At 41.0% G+C, this 19,010-nt stretch overlaps 3 protein-coding genes across 8 annotated transcripts; 2 read left to right on the top strand and 1 right to left on the bottom strand.

The window, feature by feature from the left end:
- Positions 1 to 5: 5 nt before the first annotated feature.
- On the bottom strand, positions 6 to 4,659 carry LOC139821454 (vacuole membrane protein 1). 6 transcript variants are annotated; one of them, XM_071792475.1, is made up of 6 exons: positions 4,519 to 4,621; positions 3,262 to 3,287; positions 2,171 to 2,518; positions 1,266 to 1,775; positions 888 to 1,157; positions 6 to 800 (listed from the first exon to the last, which is right to left on the bottom strand). In XM_071792475.1, the coding sequence occupies exons 3-6, from the start codon at positions 2,495 to 2,497 to the stop codon at positions 669 to 671; spliced, it is 1,239 nt and encodes a 412-aa protein (XP_071648576.1). In that variant the 5' UTR covers positions 2,498 to 2,518; positions 3,262 to 3,287; positions 4,519 to 4,621; the 3' UTR covers positions 6 to 668. The 6 variants fall into 6 exon arrangements, with proteins under 6 accessions (XP_071648576.1, XP_071648573.1, XP_071648574.1 ...); XM_071792472.1 differs by lacking the exon at positions 4,519 to 4,621 and adding an exon at positions 4,056 to 4,490; XM_071792473.1 differs by lacking the exon at positions 4,519 to 4,621 and adding an exon at positions 3,751 to 4,028.
- A 1,074-nt stretch (positions 4,660 to 5,733) lies between these two features.
- LOC139821846 (uncharacterized) lies at positions 5,734 to 9,400 on the top strand. Its single transcript, XM_071793204.1, has 3 exons — positions 5,734 to 5,951; positions 6,649 to 6,879; positions 6,966 to 9,400. Exons 1-3 carry the CDS (start codon positions 5,909 to 5,911, stop codon positions 9,074 to 9,076), a joined length of 2,385 nt encoding a protein of 794 aa, XP_071649305.1. The 5' UTR covers positions 5,734 to 5,908; the 3' UTR covers positions 9,077 to 9,400.
- A 720-nt stretch (positions 9,401 to 10,120) lies between these two features.
- Positions 10,121 to 18,911, top strand: Prp8 (pre-mRNA processing factor 8). The gene is made up of 9 exons (XM_071794401.1): positions 10,121 to 10,276; positions 10,518 to 10,753; positions 10,820 to 10,988; positions 11,048 to 11,212; positions 11,288 to 11,503; positions 11,888 to 12,226; positions 12,519 to 12,624; positions 12,688 to 18,003; positions 18,101 to 18,911. The coding sequence occupies exons 2-9, from the start codon at positions 10,537 to 10,539 to the stop codon at positions 18,692 to 18,694; spliced, it is 7,122 nt and encodes a 2,373-aa protein (XP_071650502.1). The 5' UTR covers positions 10,121 to 10,276; positions 10,518 to 10,536; the 3' UTR covers positions 18,695 to 18,911.
- Positions 18,912 to 19,010: the final 99 nt, after the last annotated feature.

Below are 19,010 nucleotides of genomic sequence, written 5' to 3'. Positions count from 1 at the left end.
ATTCATTTCGTGTTCCAGTCGTTTATTACACATTTTTCATTAATACGAAAGATTAATGGGTTGATAATTTGAGACCGTCACTCCTGTGTGTGCTTAAAATTGCGTATACAAAACTTATAGAAATTTGGCTAGATACTAGTTTTATTGATTACAGCATTTTTCTTTTTTTCATCACTTGCAAATGCCTTAATTCAATCCTTGCTATCGATGTAATACGCAGAAGCTTGAATATCGATTGATTGTGCAGAAAAATTGCGGATTATCGTTAGATATTTGTTTCATGCACTGTACAATAAATCTTGCTTATAAAAGATGTGAGTACCTATGTACATACACACACACGCACGCACATACACTCATACACGCGCGCGCGCACACGCACATGTTGACATCTATATAACAGGATATCCTTGCAACAGACTTTTACAAAGTATTGCAACAACGTATGAACGTACATTCGGAAAAAGAAATAGAGGACAAAGTTACTTAATGTTGCACCGTCGTGTACAAAACGTTTCTATCGTAACACTGAAATTATGTGAAACTTTAACACGTTCCTTGCATCATATTTTTTTTGTCTCATTGAAAATAAATTATATTTCTCCGTATAAATACGTTGCAGTGGAACTAATTTCATATTTCTAACTATCCTACGTCTTTTATAAGTTTCAATCGACCGACGGCTTAGTTCGTCTACGATGATGATTTCGTGCTAATGCGTGAACAATTGTCACTAGGAAATAACAAACCATCAACGTTACAAATTTGTCGAACAGCCATGATATTGTAGTTGCTCCATCCTGCAGAAAAAAATATATTATTTATTTCAGAGGTAGATCTCAGTGTGTACCTCAGCGCATTTGTATCTCGTGAAACCGACAACTTACCATAGAGGATTTATCGTGCAGCTTCTGCTTCTGTGCAACGAAATATTTCTTTAATGGCTCTTGGAATTTTGTACCAACAAACGGTACGATTGCCAACAAGCTAATAAATTTATCTAAAAGTTCTTCATTGAACGCTATGATCACTGCTAATTGCTGTATGTGCATTTTAACAACAGCCTTTCCTACAAGAGTTGCACCGAAGAACGTCCAGAATGGAATGAGATAATGTCCACATGTCAAACCAGCCAGGTCGAACAATGGATTTGGAATCTGTAAAATTTTATCGCAATACGTCCATAAAAAAAAAGATAGATCATCAAATAGCTGCAAACACACAGAATTTCTTACACATATTACGAAGTTTACTTATATACGTACCGATGCGCAAGCCAATATACCCCAGAATCCGGCTTTCTCGACGAATCGCTTCATACTTAATTTTATACGCATTACAAACGATACGTTTTCCCCATTTTCTAACGCCTCCAAAGCTTCCAACTCTTTCAGATCCTCTTGATCAAAATTATCATTCTTATTATGTTTTCCACTTATTCTTGCCGCTCGGGCCATGAAATACGGCGGTAATTCGCCAAGCGCGGTACCAGCTCCCCACAGCATGGCCTCTACGCGCACTTTTTTCATAATATTTAATATGCCCACCGTCCACATTGGATCGATCTTCGTCGGGCATATTATTTGGTCGGGGTACGGTGGTTCGGGAAAGTTCAGAGCACCACATTCATACGCTGCCATAGTAACGGCCGCTATGTGTGGCCCTAAGTATAATACAAAGGTATGCAAACCTGTTCCAAGGCCTACACTTGATAATACACCTAATCCTACCCAATATAACCACCATATAATTTTGGCTTCCCACAATTTAAAAATCTGAAAATAAAACGAATAAATCACTTTATACGAAGCTATCAAATAGCCAAAATTAATTTAAATGTAAATATAGCTATCGTGCACATGCAAGTGAGCATTACCAATTTTTCTTTAACAAAAATCATTGTCATGTGCTTTGTAACTGAGCTACAAATTTAAATAACATCAAGATGAATTCTATTTGAAACTAATAGAGAAATATGATTGTACATATCATCTATTTCCTTCCTTAAAGCTTAATTAAAAAAAAAAAACATCTTCCATTTTCAATCACTCGTAATTTAAAGCTCTAAATATCAACGTTTTTAAAGGAAGTCGCCTAATTAAATAGAAAAAGTACATACAAAAATAATAATTCTAAAACACATGTTAGAGTTGTAAGTGATCCAACGTACCTCTTGTTGGGGACCAGAGATTCTGCCTGACAGAAGAAATAATATTATAATCGAAATCATAGCGCACACAGTCCGTTTGTAGAGCAACGTTTTCTTCGCTAAACTAAGCACATTTATGAACACTTCGCTAAAGAAATAATGTAACGTTGTAATTGGATGCTGCCAGAGCGTTAAATGATCCGAATCCAAATTTGATGCGTTGGGTGGAAGATGGCTTGAATTGCGCTCCATCGCCGGAGCGGATTTCTTTCTTCTAACGCTTCTCTGAGCTCCATTAGTGGAAGCTTGATCTTTTGGACGTTGAATGGCAGTAGAATTACCCAACATGGTATTCTCCAAATGGTTAATCTATAAACAAAGAACGTAACGTATTTATAACAACTTATATTTAATGTCAATTTATTTACCTTACATTGGTCTTATTTTTATATAAAATTATTGAAAATTATGGTCTCACAAATTGTTTCTTACAACACAAACAAATATTATGTAACAAATTTGTATGTATTATCGCATAAATGAAATAATATAACAGAAAATTAAGCCCTTCTCTCTCATTGCGATAGAAAAACCAATATTCCGTAACAATTTACTTCAATGAGGTTAGCATCAATTTCAATATTTATAATTGTATATATAGAATTGTATTCTTCAAGTTCACCAGTTCTCTCCATTATATGAATGGACTTATAATGTTACTGTAGTAAACACAGAACGGAATGATCGTACAATAAATGATTACACGCAATTAAAAGTATTAAAAAAAGAGAATTGACGTTGTTATCAATAAAAAAAAACACGTTACATGGCGGATGAGCTACTATCAGGCAAAGGTCAAATCGTAATACTATCCAACGTAAACATATAAGGTCAGATTACTTGTTAGAATTTACTGTTCCTTTCTTGACAAGACAACCCATCGTCATTGCTGATAAACATATTCGTTAAACAATCACCTGAAGAATTTTGTTCGACAATTAAAAGCAGAGAGAGAGACTCAGAAATGATAAAGTCTTGTATTCTACGACATCATGCGGTCGCTAACTTACATTCTACATGACAAACAAGTGTAACGTTATTCAAATACTTACTACATTATCCTTAGTTAATACTTACTCTGCAAGATAAAAATTTATATGAATGTATCAGCTCTCATTAATATTTAGAATAGAAACTAGAGTCTAAGCTAGAAATGCAAATAACTCCTAAACATGATACAAGTCCCTATCTACGAGGTTATGTGCTCTTATTGCAAATCCAATGCATGAAAAACTAAATGGAGCTCATTTTAAATTACAAGAAGATAAAGAACTGATACGAGGAAGACTTGGAACTCCATTCCGTTCACGTTCTTCTGATGAGCAAGCATACGTAGTAGAACATACAATACAAATAGTGCGAGGAGCAATATTGTACCTCTATAAAATACAATCAATTTTGTAACAGAAGAAAACAAATTTGCCAATCGTTCGTTGCCTCGCCATACATTTTAATAAATCAATGTCGCGCATCATGCTTGCAATTATACCGCAATAAAAAAAGAGCACGTAACCATATTGCTCTCATCTTACTCATCTTACATGTTAAATTAGCTCTCTAATTGACGCGATAATTGCACCGACCATAAAATTATACTTGTGCACAAAAAAAGAACTCGTTAAATTCAACGTGACATCCCCCGATGGAGCCAGGGGATCGGTTATAACACATTACGATCGGGGAAGGAACGAACGTCTCGACGACGGTTTCATGTGAGAACACATCGAAAACCACTCGACAATTACAACGTTCGGACGTTCTCGTTTACATAATCGGTCCTTCACGGGCTCTCCGAGCGCGAGCGACCGCACGCGAAACAATGGATCTCAACGTAAATGGGATTTACCTTCTCAGCTCCGAGATCTTTAATTTCGATACGTGCACATCCAGCCGGAGATCACGGTGTACGATTTCTTTTTTTTTTCTTCCCCCCTATATCATCGCGGGAAGTGAAAGTAATGAGCAAGTTTAATACGGAAGGTCTTACGGGGGCTTTCCAACCTTCCTTCGCACCGCTTCTCACGGTCAATCGCGGTTTAATTACTGTCAATTCACTTATGACGTGACCGCTCGCGTATACGTATGTACATATATATACATGCGTGCGTATGTATGTATATACATATTATCTCCCTGGAGCACACACGTTCCACGTACGTATAATAAATATGTCAGATACGTGTAGCGACGTTAAAATGTCACGAGAGCGCGTTGAAGGGTGAGCGAGCGACTCGAAGTTTCTTCCTTATTTCTTCACCTTTAATATAAAATAATTTGTTCCTTTCTGGATTATTTTTTTTGTCCGTTACCTTCCCCTTTTTTCTCTCCTCTTTCATTCAATTTTCTTTTTTATTCTTTATTAAAGAATGATTAAAGAGACGAATTCCTTTCCTCCCAGTCATCCAGTTACAGACTTTTATGTCCATTTCTATCAATGAAGGTTAACTTTAGTCTCGATTTAACACACTTTTTATCCTTTTCTAGTTCTAAAAGTTGGAGAAAAATAAAAAGAGAATTGAACCGAGATTAAAGTTAATTTGCATTGGTGGAAATGGACGTAAAGCCTTGTGCACACTAGAAATCGGTCCGAGTTTCGGTTTAAGCCAATGAAACTGCTGCTTTTCTGCAAGAGCTGCAAATTGATTGGCTTAAACCGAAACTTGGACACAGTTCTAGCATCGTGGACACCGGGCTTTTGGCCCCTTGGATAAAGCCCGGTGTCCACGATGCAAGAACTGTGTCTAAGTTTCGGTTTAAGCCAATAAAACTGCTACTTTTCTGTAAGAGCTGCAAGTTGATTGGCTTAAATCGAAACTTGGACACAGTTCTTGCATCGTGGACACCGGGCTTAAAGGCGATAGCGATAGCGATAGCAACAGCGACAAAGTTGCCGACAAAGGTATAGCTTTGTCGGCAACCTTGTCGCTGTCGCTATCGCTATCGCTATCGCCTATTGTGCAAGGGGCTTAAAGCCCGGTGTCCACGATGCAAAAACTGTGTCCAAGTTCCGGTTTAAGCCAATAAAATTGCTACTTTTTTGTAAGAGCTGCAAGTTGATTGGCTTAAATCAAAACTTAAACACAGTTCTTGCATCGTGGACACCGAGCATAAGCCAATCAAGTTGCAGCTCTTACAGAAAAGCAGCAGTTTTATTGGCTTAAACCGAAACTCAGACGCAGTTCGAGCATCGTGGACTCAAGGCTTTAAATAAAAACAGATATAGGAAAAACCATGGTGGAAGTATAGGCCGGTATTCATAGTCGGTTCTTATATTTAAGACCATCTCAAGTACAATCTTAAGATGTCATTAACCAATGGGCGCGTTCAGCAGACCAAGCCGCTCAGTAGCAGTCGAACGTGATTGGCTCTTACTTTTAGAACCAACCAATCGACGCAGAGTGTTGATAAGACGAACTCAACAGTTGTGTCTGCTGAACGCGGCCAATCACAGAGCCGTATTAGCATCTTAAGCGGCCATACTTCCACCATGGAAAAAACAAAATTAGTAATGTTGACATTATCGACATCGAGAAGTTTGTGGAAGTTTTGCCGTCAACGGCACAGTTCTTGCAGAAATGTCGAGTATCGTTTTTGTGCTTGCCTTAAAATTCATTATTATATTTCAATAGCGTATTAGTCGGTTACAATCAAAATTTTTTCAATTACTTCCGAGATTTATCTAAGAAATATTCAGGAGTCATGTCAGACGGCATCACTGAGAGGAAGAACAATTCGTTCGAAGGTGAATAACCAACTATTCTTTTTTAATTATGAAGGAGAGGGTCTTCCTCACCAATTTGGCTAAAACTTGACAATTTTGTGTATTTTGGTGCGTAAAATATGAATCTATAAGTTAAAATTGTCGCTTTCAATTAGGAAAAAAGTTATTAAGTACTAAAGTTGATAGTTTCGTGGTTAGGATATCTGTCATTTATTATACTTTGTATTTATAGGCTAGAAGAGTTGTTCCAACTATTCTCTGCTTTAACAAAAAACATAAATTATTATTTTCTTTGGAAAATGTGGAAAGTTGCAGTTTTGTTGTACTGAATATGCCACAAATATATTGAATTAAATGATTAAAAAAGATAATAGAAATAGAGTTATTATTATGCTTTTTTTAAAGCAGAAAATAATTGGCATATTGGGAAGTCTATAAATACAAAGTATAATAAATGACAGACACCTTAACCACGCAACTGTCAACTTTAGTACTTAATAACTTTTTTCCTAATTGAGAGCGACAATTTTAATTTATAGATTCATGTTTTACACACCAAAATACATAAAATTGTAAAGTTTTAGCCAAATTGATGAGAAACCCCCTCTTCTTCATAATTACCATTCTTTAATACCAGCAATTATCTCACTCAATTATCAAAAATATATTATGATTTTTATGATAACGAAGTATTAATTATGACGGTTGTATGTTGTAGATTTTTACAAAACCGATAACTTTGATGATAGCGAGTTGCAGGCTCGATTGTATGAAAGAATCTATTATGATTTCTCGATTCAAACTGATTCGGACATTGAAGGTGATTCAAGAATCACAGATGCTCCAAGGACGATTCAACTTGATAGCATGATCACTGAGACGAATGTCAAATCAGACAGGCTGCAGCATGAATTTGAAGAGCAACCTTTGGCATCTAAAACCGCTGGAGGTAAAGCTAGTAAAACTAAAAAGTCGAAAATATTAATAGAATTTTATGATTAAAATACTTTAAAAAAGAATTCCATTGAATTGCAGAACAATTGATTTGCAATAATACGTATATACGATGTTCAGCGGATTCTCAGACGATGCCCTCTACAGAATTTACTCAAGTCCATACATTGGCTGATAGAGAGATGAATCCTTCGGCACATGGATGTGACAATGAAAGTTCAGAAGATCTTCCAGTTACACAAGGAAAGGAAAACAAAGAAAATTCTTCTAAAAATGATAAATCTTCCAAATATGCGAAAAATGAACATCAAGAAAGCTCTGAGAAAGACCATAATAATACAGCATATTCAAAGTACAATGTTGTTTCGAAATGTGAAGAATGTGGAGAATGTGTAGCCAAACAAACCGATAAAGATGAAGACAATTCCGACTCAAAGTACAATGTTGTTTCGAAATGTGAAGAATGTGGAGTATGTGTAGCCAAACAAACCGATAAAGATGAAGACAATTCCGACTCCGAAGAATCCATATGTGAAGTACCTATTCCACCAAAACCGGAACCACCGCTCATAGATTTGCAAGATTCTGATGCAAGGACCGAAGACGTGGAACCTTCTGCCAATATTGACACGTTATCATCACGTATTAATTTTTATATTCTACCAAAAGAAGTTGTGGACGCTGTGGTAAAGAATATTTGGGCCGTAAGAACGAAGCCCACACAAACCAAAGTATATAACGTAACATTTATTGAGATTATATATTCCTATGGTTATTTTCGCAACAAAAATCACCAGGACGCGCGAATGATTTTGAAAAATCTTAATAATATGTATTTTTGTAACAGAAAACCTTTTAAACAGTTAAACAGTTTAATAAACCGCAAGGTTGCAGCTCCGGTTTTTCTTAACACATTGCTTGAGAAACCAATAGAGTTTGAAGTGAAGATAGGCTTTACAGACCGTCGGAATCTACAATTACACTTACTAGGAATGAAAGAATATATAGAGGAGTTGTATGAATTGTTGAGGTATTGGCTTAACCTTCGAGATGATGAGAAAGATTATGGGATAGACGTGACTACTCCACCTATAAATCCTATAAAGATGTATAACTTACTGAATTCAAGACTGCTGCAACTCGAGAAAATGCGTTTCACATTTAATGCAGAACATATAGGAGGAATGAATGATCCGCAATGGATTTATAGTTGTATAAACGATGAGAAAATTAAGTTGGTACAACACGAAAAGAATACGAAAATATATAATCAGTCGCGAAAAAAGTTGTTGCAATTGCAAACCAGGCTTCTGATGATTGCCAATACGGAATCTAAATCAAATAATCGATCAAATAGTTTAGTACATATGTTTCAACGTATGATGAGGGAATTCGAATCGAATCGACATCTGATGGGCAAAAGACTTGACACTTCCACTTATCTTAGACTTATTCTGCTTTACAATCAGCTATTTGTACCTCACACATCGGTGAGCGTACAGCAGATGTTACGTCGCATCAGGTTGGAGGAAAAGAGGAAGAATAAGAAAAATTCACAGCAGATGCAGCAGGAGATAACGGTACCTGACCAAGGAAACGTTGTGTACAATGTATATTCCTCACCCACGGCATCTTGCGTCCCACAGAACATCAATTTCGACAATTATTCCGCAATTAATCAACAGAATAACGAAATGTTAGTTGAGGGACAAAATATTAACAATATTCCGCTTGAGACGATCAAACCAACGGATCGCAATTGCGATGAGATAACAATATATTCTCCTACGCAGGATTCTAAGATTATTATGCCATTAAATATCGAGCCCGTGTCGCTAAAAGATTATGAAAGAAACGAAAGTCAATTATCAACGAGCGAAGTAAAAATCGAACCTAATCTATTCGAAAATAAACGGAACATAAATGTGAATAACATGGTACACATACCATGTTTGACGAAAAAATACGAAAAGCGATTAAAAGAATTAAAAATTAAAACAACGGTAGATCTTATAAGAAAGGCTCGGGCTTTTAAAGTACCACATATGATGAATGTAGCAGACGAAATGGAAAGACGGATTAGGAATCAGACAATTACGCCCAAGCATATCAAGACGTTGTCTAAATTGGTTTTGATAGAGGAGAAATATCAAAAAGAGGTAAATGTATGTTGCAAAAAATTGCAAAAGTAGTTTCTAAAAATTAATTACACGCTCGTTCAGTAATACGATGATATCACCATCTGACATACGCATCCGTATAATGTACGAAATGGTTTGGGAAGATATTCTGTATACTTTAATTGCGTATGGAAAAATGTTTGTGTTGAACGATATCAAACGACCTGACAAATATATAATATATTTGATAGAGGACAGAATGTATATTATGGTAAAACTTGTAAAATATTTTACAAGTACACACAAAATTTAACCATATATATTATACTCCTTGCTATGTGAATCATTCTCGATGATTGTAAAACAATATTTTGAAATATTATTTGTTTTATGTTACATGCTACAATAATTCAATCCCAAATAATTCAATTATTTTTTTGTAATGCTATATTTTTGGACAAATTATTAAAGAATTCTGCCAATTTATACTTACTTTATTATATTCATTAGCATAACAATGAAAAGTATACCTTAAAATATTTATTTCCTAGCATTTCTGTCACATCTTAAATAATTAATATTAATAATAATTAATGAATGAAGATTTTATCTTGTTTTAAAAATTATATATGTCAAGATAATTAGAGTTGAATGTTCTAATGTTTTAACACGCTTATTAAACATTTTACTATTGTATTTATATAGCTATCTTGGCAATATAAAATTTGACAATTTAAACTGTTCAAATCCACCAATCAGAGTCGACTATTCCCCTCTTGTAGAGGGGAAGGCCTTTACAGACGACCGAATCGAGCAATGGCCGCGTTCAGCAGACACAACTGTTGAGTTCGTCTTATCAACACTCTGCGTTGATTGGTTGGTTCTAAAAGTAAGAGCCAATCACGTTCGACTGCTACTGAGCGGCTTGGTCTGCTGAACGCGGAATGCGATTGGTCGAAACCTTACTATTACGTTCTACGGAAAGTGTGTGTGGCCAGCTTAAAAGCCAATCACGTTTGATTACTATCAAAGCGGTGAACGCGCCCATTGGTTCTTCTACTCCTAGAGAAGAAGCGGTGCGTCTCTGTCAGTTTTCCCTCTCGATGTTTTCGAACACAGTCGTAAGAAAGAGAGATCGAAGCCATTGCCCATTGCGTTGCCGTTTCTTGTGAAAAAGAGCCGACTTGGTGTAAAGTGATCAATCAAACGACAAATTGATTTTACACAGCATGGCGTCACGCAGGAATTAATCAACTAATATCGTAAGAAGCTGTACGTGCAGTCTCTTTGTTATCAAGTATTGACTAGTACTATTGTTTGTACACATGTATCTCTTCCGTGCGGTCGGACATGTTCCAAGATCCGGCGGTAGAAATTACGCTTGCGATTGATCCGTGTTTTCAACGCCGTACTTCGAAGTTTACGGCTTATCCGAGATACTTGACCGCGTCTGCATACAGTGACGAACGGCTTATATCGAAAAAAAGTTAATTGAGTCTTGTGTATTTTTCAGCTGGGAAACACCTGCAATCATGTCTATCCCGCCGTATTTGCTGCCCCCGGGTCCATGGGCCACGATGATGGCCGCCCAGCAGCAGGCGCAGATAGCGGCCCAGGTGCACGCTCAGGCTGCGGCCCATGCGCAAGCTGCCCATCATGCTCATATGCAGGCTCATATAGCTGGACCGCCGTTGCCTCAGATGCCTAAGCAGCCAGAAGTCCTGTCCGAAGACAAGCTTCAGGAGAAAGGTAACGTTCAATCGTTACGATGATTACCTTACATTTTTTTCACAATGACAATCTTGTTTGCTCCAGCACAAAAATGGCAACAGTTACAATCGAAGCGGTTTGCGGAGAAGAGGAAGTTTGGATTCGTAGACGCTCAGAAGGAAGATATGCCAGCTGAGCATATAAGGAAGATCATCAGGGATCATGGCGATATGAGCAGTAGAAAATACCGACATGACAAGCGCGTTTACTTGGGGTAAGTTGGTATGGAAAGCTGTGTAATTAAGATCTCTACGAAATATATTTATATTGCAGGGCATTGAAGTATATGCCACATGCCGTTATGAAGTTGTTGGAGAATATGCCTATGCCGTGGGAACAAATAAGGGACGTAAAGGTCTTGTATCATATTACTGGAGCCATTACGTTCGTCAATGAGATTCCTTGGGTTATAGAACCTGTGTACATAGCTCAATGGGGGTAAGGCACGAACAATCTTGTCGTTGTTTAATACTATGTAAAATATTCGTATTGAAAATTCTGACTTTTTTTCAGCACCATGTGGATCATGATGAGACGAGAGAAAAGAGATCGTAGACATTTCAAAAGAATGAGATTCCCACCCTTTGATGACGAAGAGCCTCCTCTAGATTACGCGGACAACGTTCTGGATGTGGAACCGTTGGAAGCTATACAAATTGAACTCGATTCGGAGGAAGACGAATCCGTGGCGTCATGGTTTTACGAACACAAGCCCTTAGTCGGGACAAAGTAAGTTGTTTTCGCATACAGACGATTATAAGGAAAAAAAATTATATTTGTTTGACACATTGGGTGCTTACAAAGAAGCGCTCGGAATGCGCTCGGAGTCAGAATTTGGTGTAGCATTTGTTACGTGCACTATACCAAAACCTAACCTCGAGCGCCTCTTCGTAAGCACCCGTTGTATCGGCCTATTTGCTCTTCAATGATGAGAAGCGTAGGGGTCCTGAAATCAACTGGACATGTGAGTTGACAACTGGATTGCCGCATGTCATTGAGATTGATATAAAAGCGATCCAGTTGGAGAAATGCTGTGCTGAAAAGACATTCCTGAGAATATAATTTTTTCACTGCATACGCAATATAGAATCTGAATGATAAAATGTATTGCAGACATGTTAATGGATCCACATACCGAAGATGGAACTTGACGCTACCCCAAATGGCCACTCTGTACCGCTTGGCTAACCAATTGTTGACCGACTTGGTAGATCAAAATTTCTTTTACCTGTTTGACCCGAAGTCATTTTTCACCGCAAAAGCCCTGAATATGGCTATCCCTGGAGGACCGAAATTCGAACCATTGGTAAAGGATTCGAACGCTGCTGATGAAGATTGGAACGAGTTTAATGACATAAATAAAATCATTATCAGACAACCTATCAGGACAGAATATAGGATTGCGTTTCCCTACTTGTACAACAACATGCCTCATTTTGTGCATCTTTCGTGGTGAGTCATAGTAGTATACATTTTTTAATATATTTCTATTGTTAAATTTTTACATATTCCACACTAGTTTTGAGATCTTTGTGTTAGTATATAAAGATCTTACTAGCAGTGTGGTAAAGAAAGTCTAGTGATTGTTATTCGTATCTTTTTTGAAGATCGCAAAAAGGAACCGCTGATGTCACTTACAGAACTATAATTTTTTCAAATAAAAATATTAATCTTATACAGTTTTACATGTTGTACATGTTTTGTACATGTTGTACATGTTGATTAATTAATATATCGTTTACAGGTATCATGCACCAAATGTCGTGTACATAAAAACTGAAGATCCAGACTTGCCTGCATTCTATTTCGATCCATTAATCAATCCGATCTCTCATAGGAATTCACTGAAAGTAAGTTTTTAACTTTCAAATTAGATAAGTATCATATTAATTAATTTAATTAATTTGTTGCAGACGGTAGAACCGCAAATCGAGGACGATGAAGACTTTGTTTTACCTGGCGAGGTGCAACCGTTTCTTCAGGAGACACCTCTTTACACAGATAACACGGCAAATGGAATAGCGCTTCTATGGGCCCCAAGACCATTTAACACACGTTCCGGTAGAACGAGAAGAGCCATCGACATCCCATTAGTCAAGTCGTGGTACAGGGAGCATTGTCCGCCTGGGCAACCCGTCAAAGTGCGAGTCAGTTACCAGAAATTGCTGAAATACTTTGTGCTGAACGCTCTGAAGCACAGGCCACCGAAACCGCAGAAGAAACGCTATTTATTCCGTTCGTTCAAGTCGACCAAGTTTTTCCAAACAACGACGATAGACTGGGTGGAAGCCGGTCTGCAGGTGTGTCGTCAAGGATATAACATGTTGAATCTGCTGATACACCGGAAGAACCTTAACTATCTCCACTTGGATTACAATTTCAACTTGAAACCTGTCAAGACGCTTACGACGAAAGAGAGAAAGAAATCGCGCTTTGGTAACGCTTTCCATCTGTGTCGTGAGATTCTTCGTTTGACCAAGCTCATTATCGATTCTCACGTTCAATATCGACTGAACAACGTAGACGCTTTTCAGCTCGCTGACGGGTTGCAATATATTTTCGCACACGTCGGTCAGTTGACCGGCATGTATCGGTACAAGTACAAATTGATGCGGCAGATCAGGATGTGCAAGGACTTGAAACATCTGATCTATTATCGTTTCAATACCGGCCCAGTCGGCAAAGGTCCCGGCTGCGGGTTCTGGGCACCTGGCTGGCGCGTCTGGTTGTTCTTCATGAGAGGCATCACTCCGCTGTTGGAAAGATGGCTCGGTAATCTATTATCAAGACAATTTGAAGGTCGTCACTCGAAGGGCGTGGCAAAAACGGTGACGAAGCAGCGAGTTGAGTCGCACTTCGATCTCGAATTACGAGCATCCGTCATGCATGACATAGTGGACATGATGCCTGAGGGAATAAAACAAAACAAGGCGCGAACTATTCTTCAACATCTGAGCGAGGCCTGGCGTTGCTGGAAGGCGAATATTCCATGGAAGGTGCCAGGCTTGCCAATTCCGATCGAGAACATGATATTGCGTTACGTCAAGATGAAAGCCGACTGGTGGACGAACACGGCTCATTACAATCGAGAGAGAATTCGGCGCGGCGCCACGGTGGATAAAACTGTATGCAAGAAGAATCTTGGCCGTTTGACGCGTCTTTACTTAAAAGCTGAGCAAGAACGACAACACAATTACTTGAAGGACGGTCCATACATATCGCCGGAGGAAGCTGTGGCCATATTCACTACTTCGGTGCATTGGCTGGAGTCCCGAAGATTCGCGCCGATACCCTTCCCGCCGCTATCCTACAAGCACGATACGAAGCTGCTGATATTGGCTCTGGAACGCTTGAAGGAAGCCTACAGCGTTAAATCCAGATTAAATCAAAGTCAACGAGAAGAGCTGGGCTTGATAGAACAAGCGTATGACAACCCACACGAGGCACTATCCAGGATCAAGAGACATTTGCTCACGCAGAGGGCCTTCAAGGAAGTTGGCATCGAATTCATGGATCTTTACAGTCATTTGATTCCTGTGTACGATGTGGAGCCGCTCGAAAAGATTACGGATGCTTACCTCGATCAATATCTGTGGTACGAGGCGGACAAGAGGCGACTGTTCCCACCGTGGGTGAAACCAGCCGACACGGAACCGCCACCGCTTCTCGTTTACAAGTGGTGCCAAGGTATCAACAATCTCCAGGATGTGTGGGACGTCGGTGAGGGTGAATGCAACGTGTTGCTCGAATCGAAATTTGAGAAGCTGTACGAGAAGATCGATCTTACGCTGCTCAACAGATTGTTACGCCTGATAGTCGATCATAATATCGCCGATTATATGACTGCGAAGAACAACGTGGTCATCAATTACAAAGACATGAATCACACCAACAGTTACGGCATTATCAGGGGACTGCAATTCGCATCTTTCATCGCCCAATACTACGGACTGGTACTAGATCTACTGGTGCTGGGTCTCCAACGAGCCAGCGAGATGGCTGGTCCGCCGCAAATGCCAAACGATTTCTTGACGTTCCAGGACGTCGCCTCCGAAACAGCGCATCCTATTCGATTGTACTGCCGCTACGTCGACAGAATACATCTATTCCTGCGCTTCTCTGCTGACGAAGCGAGAGATCTTATCCAGCGTTATCTCACTGAGCATCCTGATCCGAACAACGAGAACATCGTCGGCTACAACAACAAGAAGTGTTGGCCGCGAGACGCCCGTATGAGGCTGATGAAGCACGACGTGAACCTGGGTCGCGCCGTTTTCTGGGACATCAAGAATCGACTACCACGCTCCACCACCACTATTCAGTGGGAGAACAGTTTTGTCAGCGTCTACAGCAAGGACAATCCCAATTTGTTGTTCAATATGAGCGGCTTTGAATGCAGAATTCTGCCCAAGTGCAGAACAACACACGAGGAGTTTACGCATCGGGACGGCGTCTGGAATCTCCAGAATGAAATCACAAAGGAAAGAACGGCGCAGTGCTTCTTGCGTGTCGACGACGAGAGCTTGCAGCGTTTCCATAATCGCGTCAGACAGATCTTGATGGCTTCGGGCTCGACCACTTTCACGAAAATCGTGAACAAGTGGAATACGGCGCTAATCGGTTTAATGACTTATTTCAGAGAGGCGGTGGTGAACACGCAAGAGTTGCTGGATCTGCTAGTCAAGTGCGAAAATAAAATCCAGACACGTATCAAAATCGGGCTGAATTCGAAAATGCCGTCGCGTTTCCCACCTGTCGTCTTTTATACGCCCAAGGAATTGGGCGGTCTAGGAATGCTGTCGATGGGCCACGTATTAATACCACAGTCAGACTTGAGATGGTCGAAGCAAACTGACGTGGGCATTACTCACTTCCGTTCGGGCATGAGTCACGACGAGGATCAACTGATTCCGAACTTGTACCGTTACATACAACCGTGGGAATCGGAGTTTATCGATTCTCAACGCGTCTGGGCGGAGTACGCCCTAAAGCGGCAAGAGGCCAACGCGCAAAATCGCAGGCTTACCTTGGAAGATCTCGAGGACAGCTGGGATCGCGGTATTCCCAGAATAAATACGCTCTTCCAGAAGGATCGGCACACGCTGGCCTACGACAAGGGTTGGCGTATTCGTACAGAGTTCAAACAATATCAGGTGTTGAAGCAAAATCCGTTCTGGTGGACTCATCAGCGTCACGACGGCAAACTGTGGAATCTGAACAACTATCGAACTGACATGATTCAAGCGCTCGGCGGCGTCGAAGGCATCCTGGAGCACACTTTGTTCAAGGGCACCTACTTCCCGACGTGGGAAGGTCTATTCTGGGAAAAGGCGTCCGGTTTCGAAGAGTCAATGAAATACAAGAAGCTGACGAACGCTCAACGTTCCGGTCTCAACCAGATTCCCAATCGTCGATTCACCCTGTGGTGGTCACCGACTATCAACCGCGCTAACGTTTACGTCGGTTTCCAGGTGCAGCTCGATCTGACGGGGATATTCATGCACGGAAAAATACCGACCCTAAAAATCTCGTTGATCCAGATATTCCGCGCTCACTTGTGGCAAAAGGTGCACGAGTCCATCGTGATGGATCTCTGCCAGGTGTTCGATCAAGAGCTGGACGCGCTGGAAATCGAGACCGTGCAGAAGGAAACGATACATCCGCGAAAGTCTTACAAGATGAACTCCTCGTGCGCCGACATTCTACTCTTCTCCGCCTACAAATGGAACGTGTCTCGGCCGTCCCTTCTCGCCGATTCCAAAGACGTGATGGATAACACGACCACGCAAAAGTATTGGATCGACGTTCAGCTGAGATGGGGCGACTACGATTCACACGACATCGAGCGATACGCTCGTGCGAAATTCCTCGACTACACCACGGACAACATGTCCATCTATCCATCACCCACCGGCCTCCTCATAGCCATCGATCTGGCATACAACTTGCACAGCGCCTACGGCAACTGGTTCCCCGGCTGCAAGCCGCTCATCCAGCAAGCCATGGCAAAGATCATGAAGGCGAATCCAGCCTTGTATGTGTTACGCGAACGCATCCGCAAGGCGTTGCAGTTGTACTCGTCTGAACCGACAGAGCCTTACCTCTCCTCGCAAAACTATGGCGAGCTCTTCTCCAATCAGATCATATGGTTCGTCGACGACACGAACGTGTATCGCGTGACGATCCACAAAACCTTTGAGGGCAATTTAACGACGAAGCCGATAAACGGCGCGATCTTCATCTTCAATCCGCGCACGGGACAACTCTTTCTGAAGATCATTCACACCTCTGTATGGGCGGGCCAAAAGCGTCTGGGTCAGTTGGCCAAGTGGAAGACCGCCGAAGAAGTCGCTGCGCTGATTCGCTCTCTGCCAGTGGAGGAACAGCCGAAACAGATTATCGTCACCAGAAAGGGAATGTTAGATCCGCTGGAAGTGCACTTGCTGGACTTCCCCAATATAGTCATCAAGGGATCCGAGTTGCAGTTACCGTTCCAGGCGTGTCTCAAAGTGGAGAAGTTTGGCGATCTGATTTTAAAGGCGACCGAGCCGCAGATGGTGCTGTTCAATCTTTACGACGACTGGTTGAAGACCATTTCGTCTTACACCGCGTTCTCACGACTGATACTGATCCTGCGCGCTCTGCACGTCAACACCGAGAGGACCAAGGTCGTTCTCAAGCCTGACAAGACCACCATCACCGAGCCGCATCATATATGGCCGTCATTGACGGACGACGAATGGATCAAAGTGGAAGTGCAGCTGAAGGATCTAATCCTGGCGGACTACGGCAAGAAGAACAACGTCAATGTCGCGTCGCTCACGCAATCTGAGATCCGCGACATCATTCTGGGCATGGAGATAAGCGCGCCGTCCGCGCAACGGCAACAGATCGCCGAGATCGAGAAGCAGACTAAAGAACAGAGTCAGCTGACCGCTACCACCACGCGAACGGTGAACAAGCACGGTGACGAGATTATCACCGCAACTACATCCAACTACGAGACGCAGACCTTCAGCTCGAAGACCGAATGGCGAGTACGTGCTATCTCCGCGACCAATCTCCATCTCAGAACGAATCACATCTACGTTTCGTCCGACGACATCAAGGAGACCGGCTACACTTACATCTTGCCTAAGAACGTACTGAAGAAATTTGTCACCATTTCCGATCTGCGAGCACAGATAGCTGGTTATTTGTACGGCATCAGTCCACCTGACAACCCTCAGGTAATTGCTAAATTATTTTATATATTAAAATGTAATTCCACTCCAACTGTAATTTCGTACCGTAATCCACTCTAATCTCGCGTTCTGTGTTTGATAGGTGAAAGAAATCAGATGTATTGTGATGGCGCCGCAATGGGGAACTCATCAGACCGTTCACTTACCAAACACGCTACCCAACCATCAGTATTTGAAGGAGATGGAGCCGCTGGGATGGATACACACGCAGCCAAATGAGCTGCCGCAACTCTCACCGCAGGATATATCGACTCACGCCCGGATTATGGCGGAGAATACCATCTGGGACGGTGAGAAGACCATCGTTATCACCTGCAGCTTCACGCCCGGCTCCTGCTCGCTCACGGCGTACAAGCTGACTCCGAGCGGTTTCGAATGGGGCAAGCAGAACACCGACAAGGGCAACAATCCGAAGGGTTATTTGCCTAGTCATTACGAGAAGGTGCAAATGCTTCTGTCTGATCGTTTCCTCGGCTTCTTTATGGTACCCAGTCAAGGCTCGTGGAACTACAACTTCATGGGCGTGAGACATGATCCCAATATGAAGTACGAATTACAACTGGCGAACCCAAAGGAATTCTATCACGAGGTGCATAGGCCGGCCCATTTCCTCAACTTCTCAAGCTTGGAAGACGGCGATGGCGTTGGAGCTGATCGAGAAGATATGTTTGCATAAAATAAACTCTTTTATATAAGATTTCAACTGACAGTGAAAGGAGTGATTGAAAGGAGTGCAGGACGTGTGAAAGTAGCGCGCGAGAGTAGTGTTGTAGTGGTTTTTATTTTTTATTTTCTCGTCTAATTATTTTATACGTAGACGATTACAAATACATACAGGTAATAGTAATGAATATAGATTAGCTTTTATTATATAACAATTACAAACTTCTGAACTCTGTGCTCTTATTCTCCTTGTGTTGTAATTCTGCCCATTTGATTTTCCACATTTTGATTTTATAGGTGCGCATAAATGCAGATGCGACTTAAATGTT

Source organism: Temnothorax longispinosus, chromosome 11, assembly GCF_030848805.1.
Source record: "Temnothorax longispinosus isolate EJ_2023e chromosome 11, Tlon_JGU_v1, whole genome shotgun sequence".
Taxonomy (NCBI): Eukaryota; Metazoa; Arthropoda; class Insecta; order Hymenoptera; family Formicidae; genus Temnothorax; species Temnothorax longispinosus.
The sequence above is the reverse complement of the archived record's forward strand: the minus strand, read 5'-3'. Positions and strand labels throughout refer to the sequence as shown.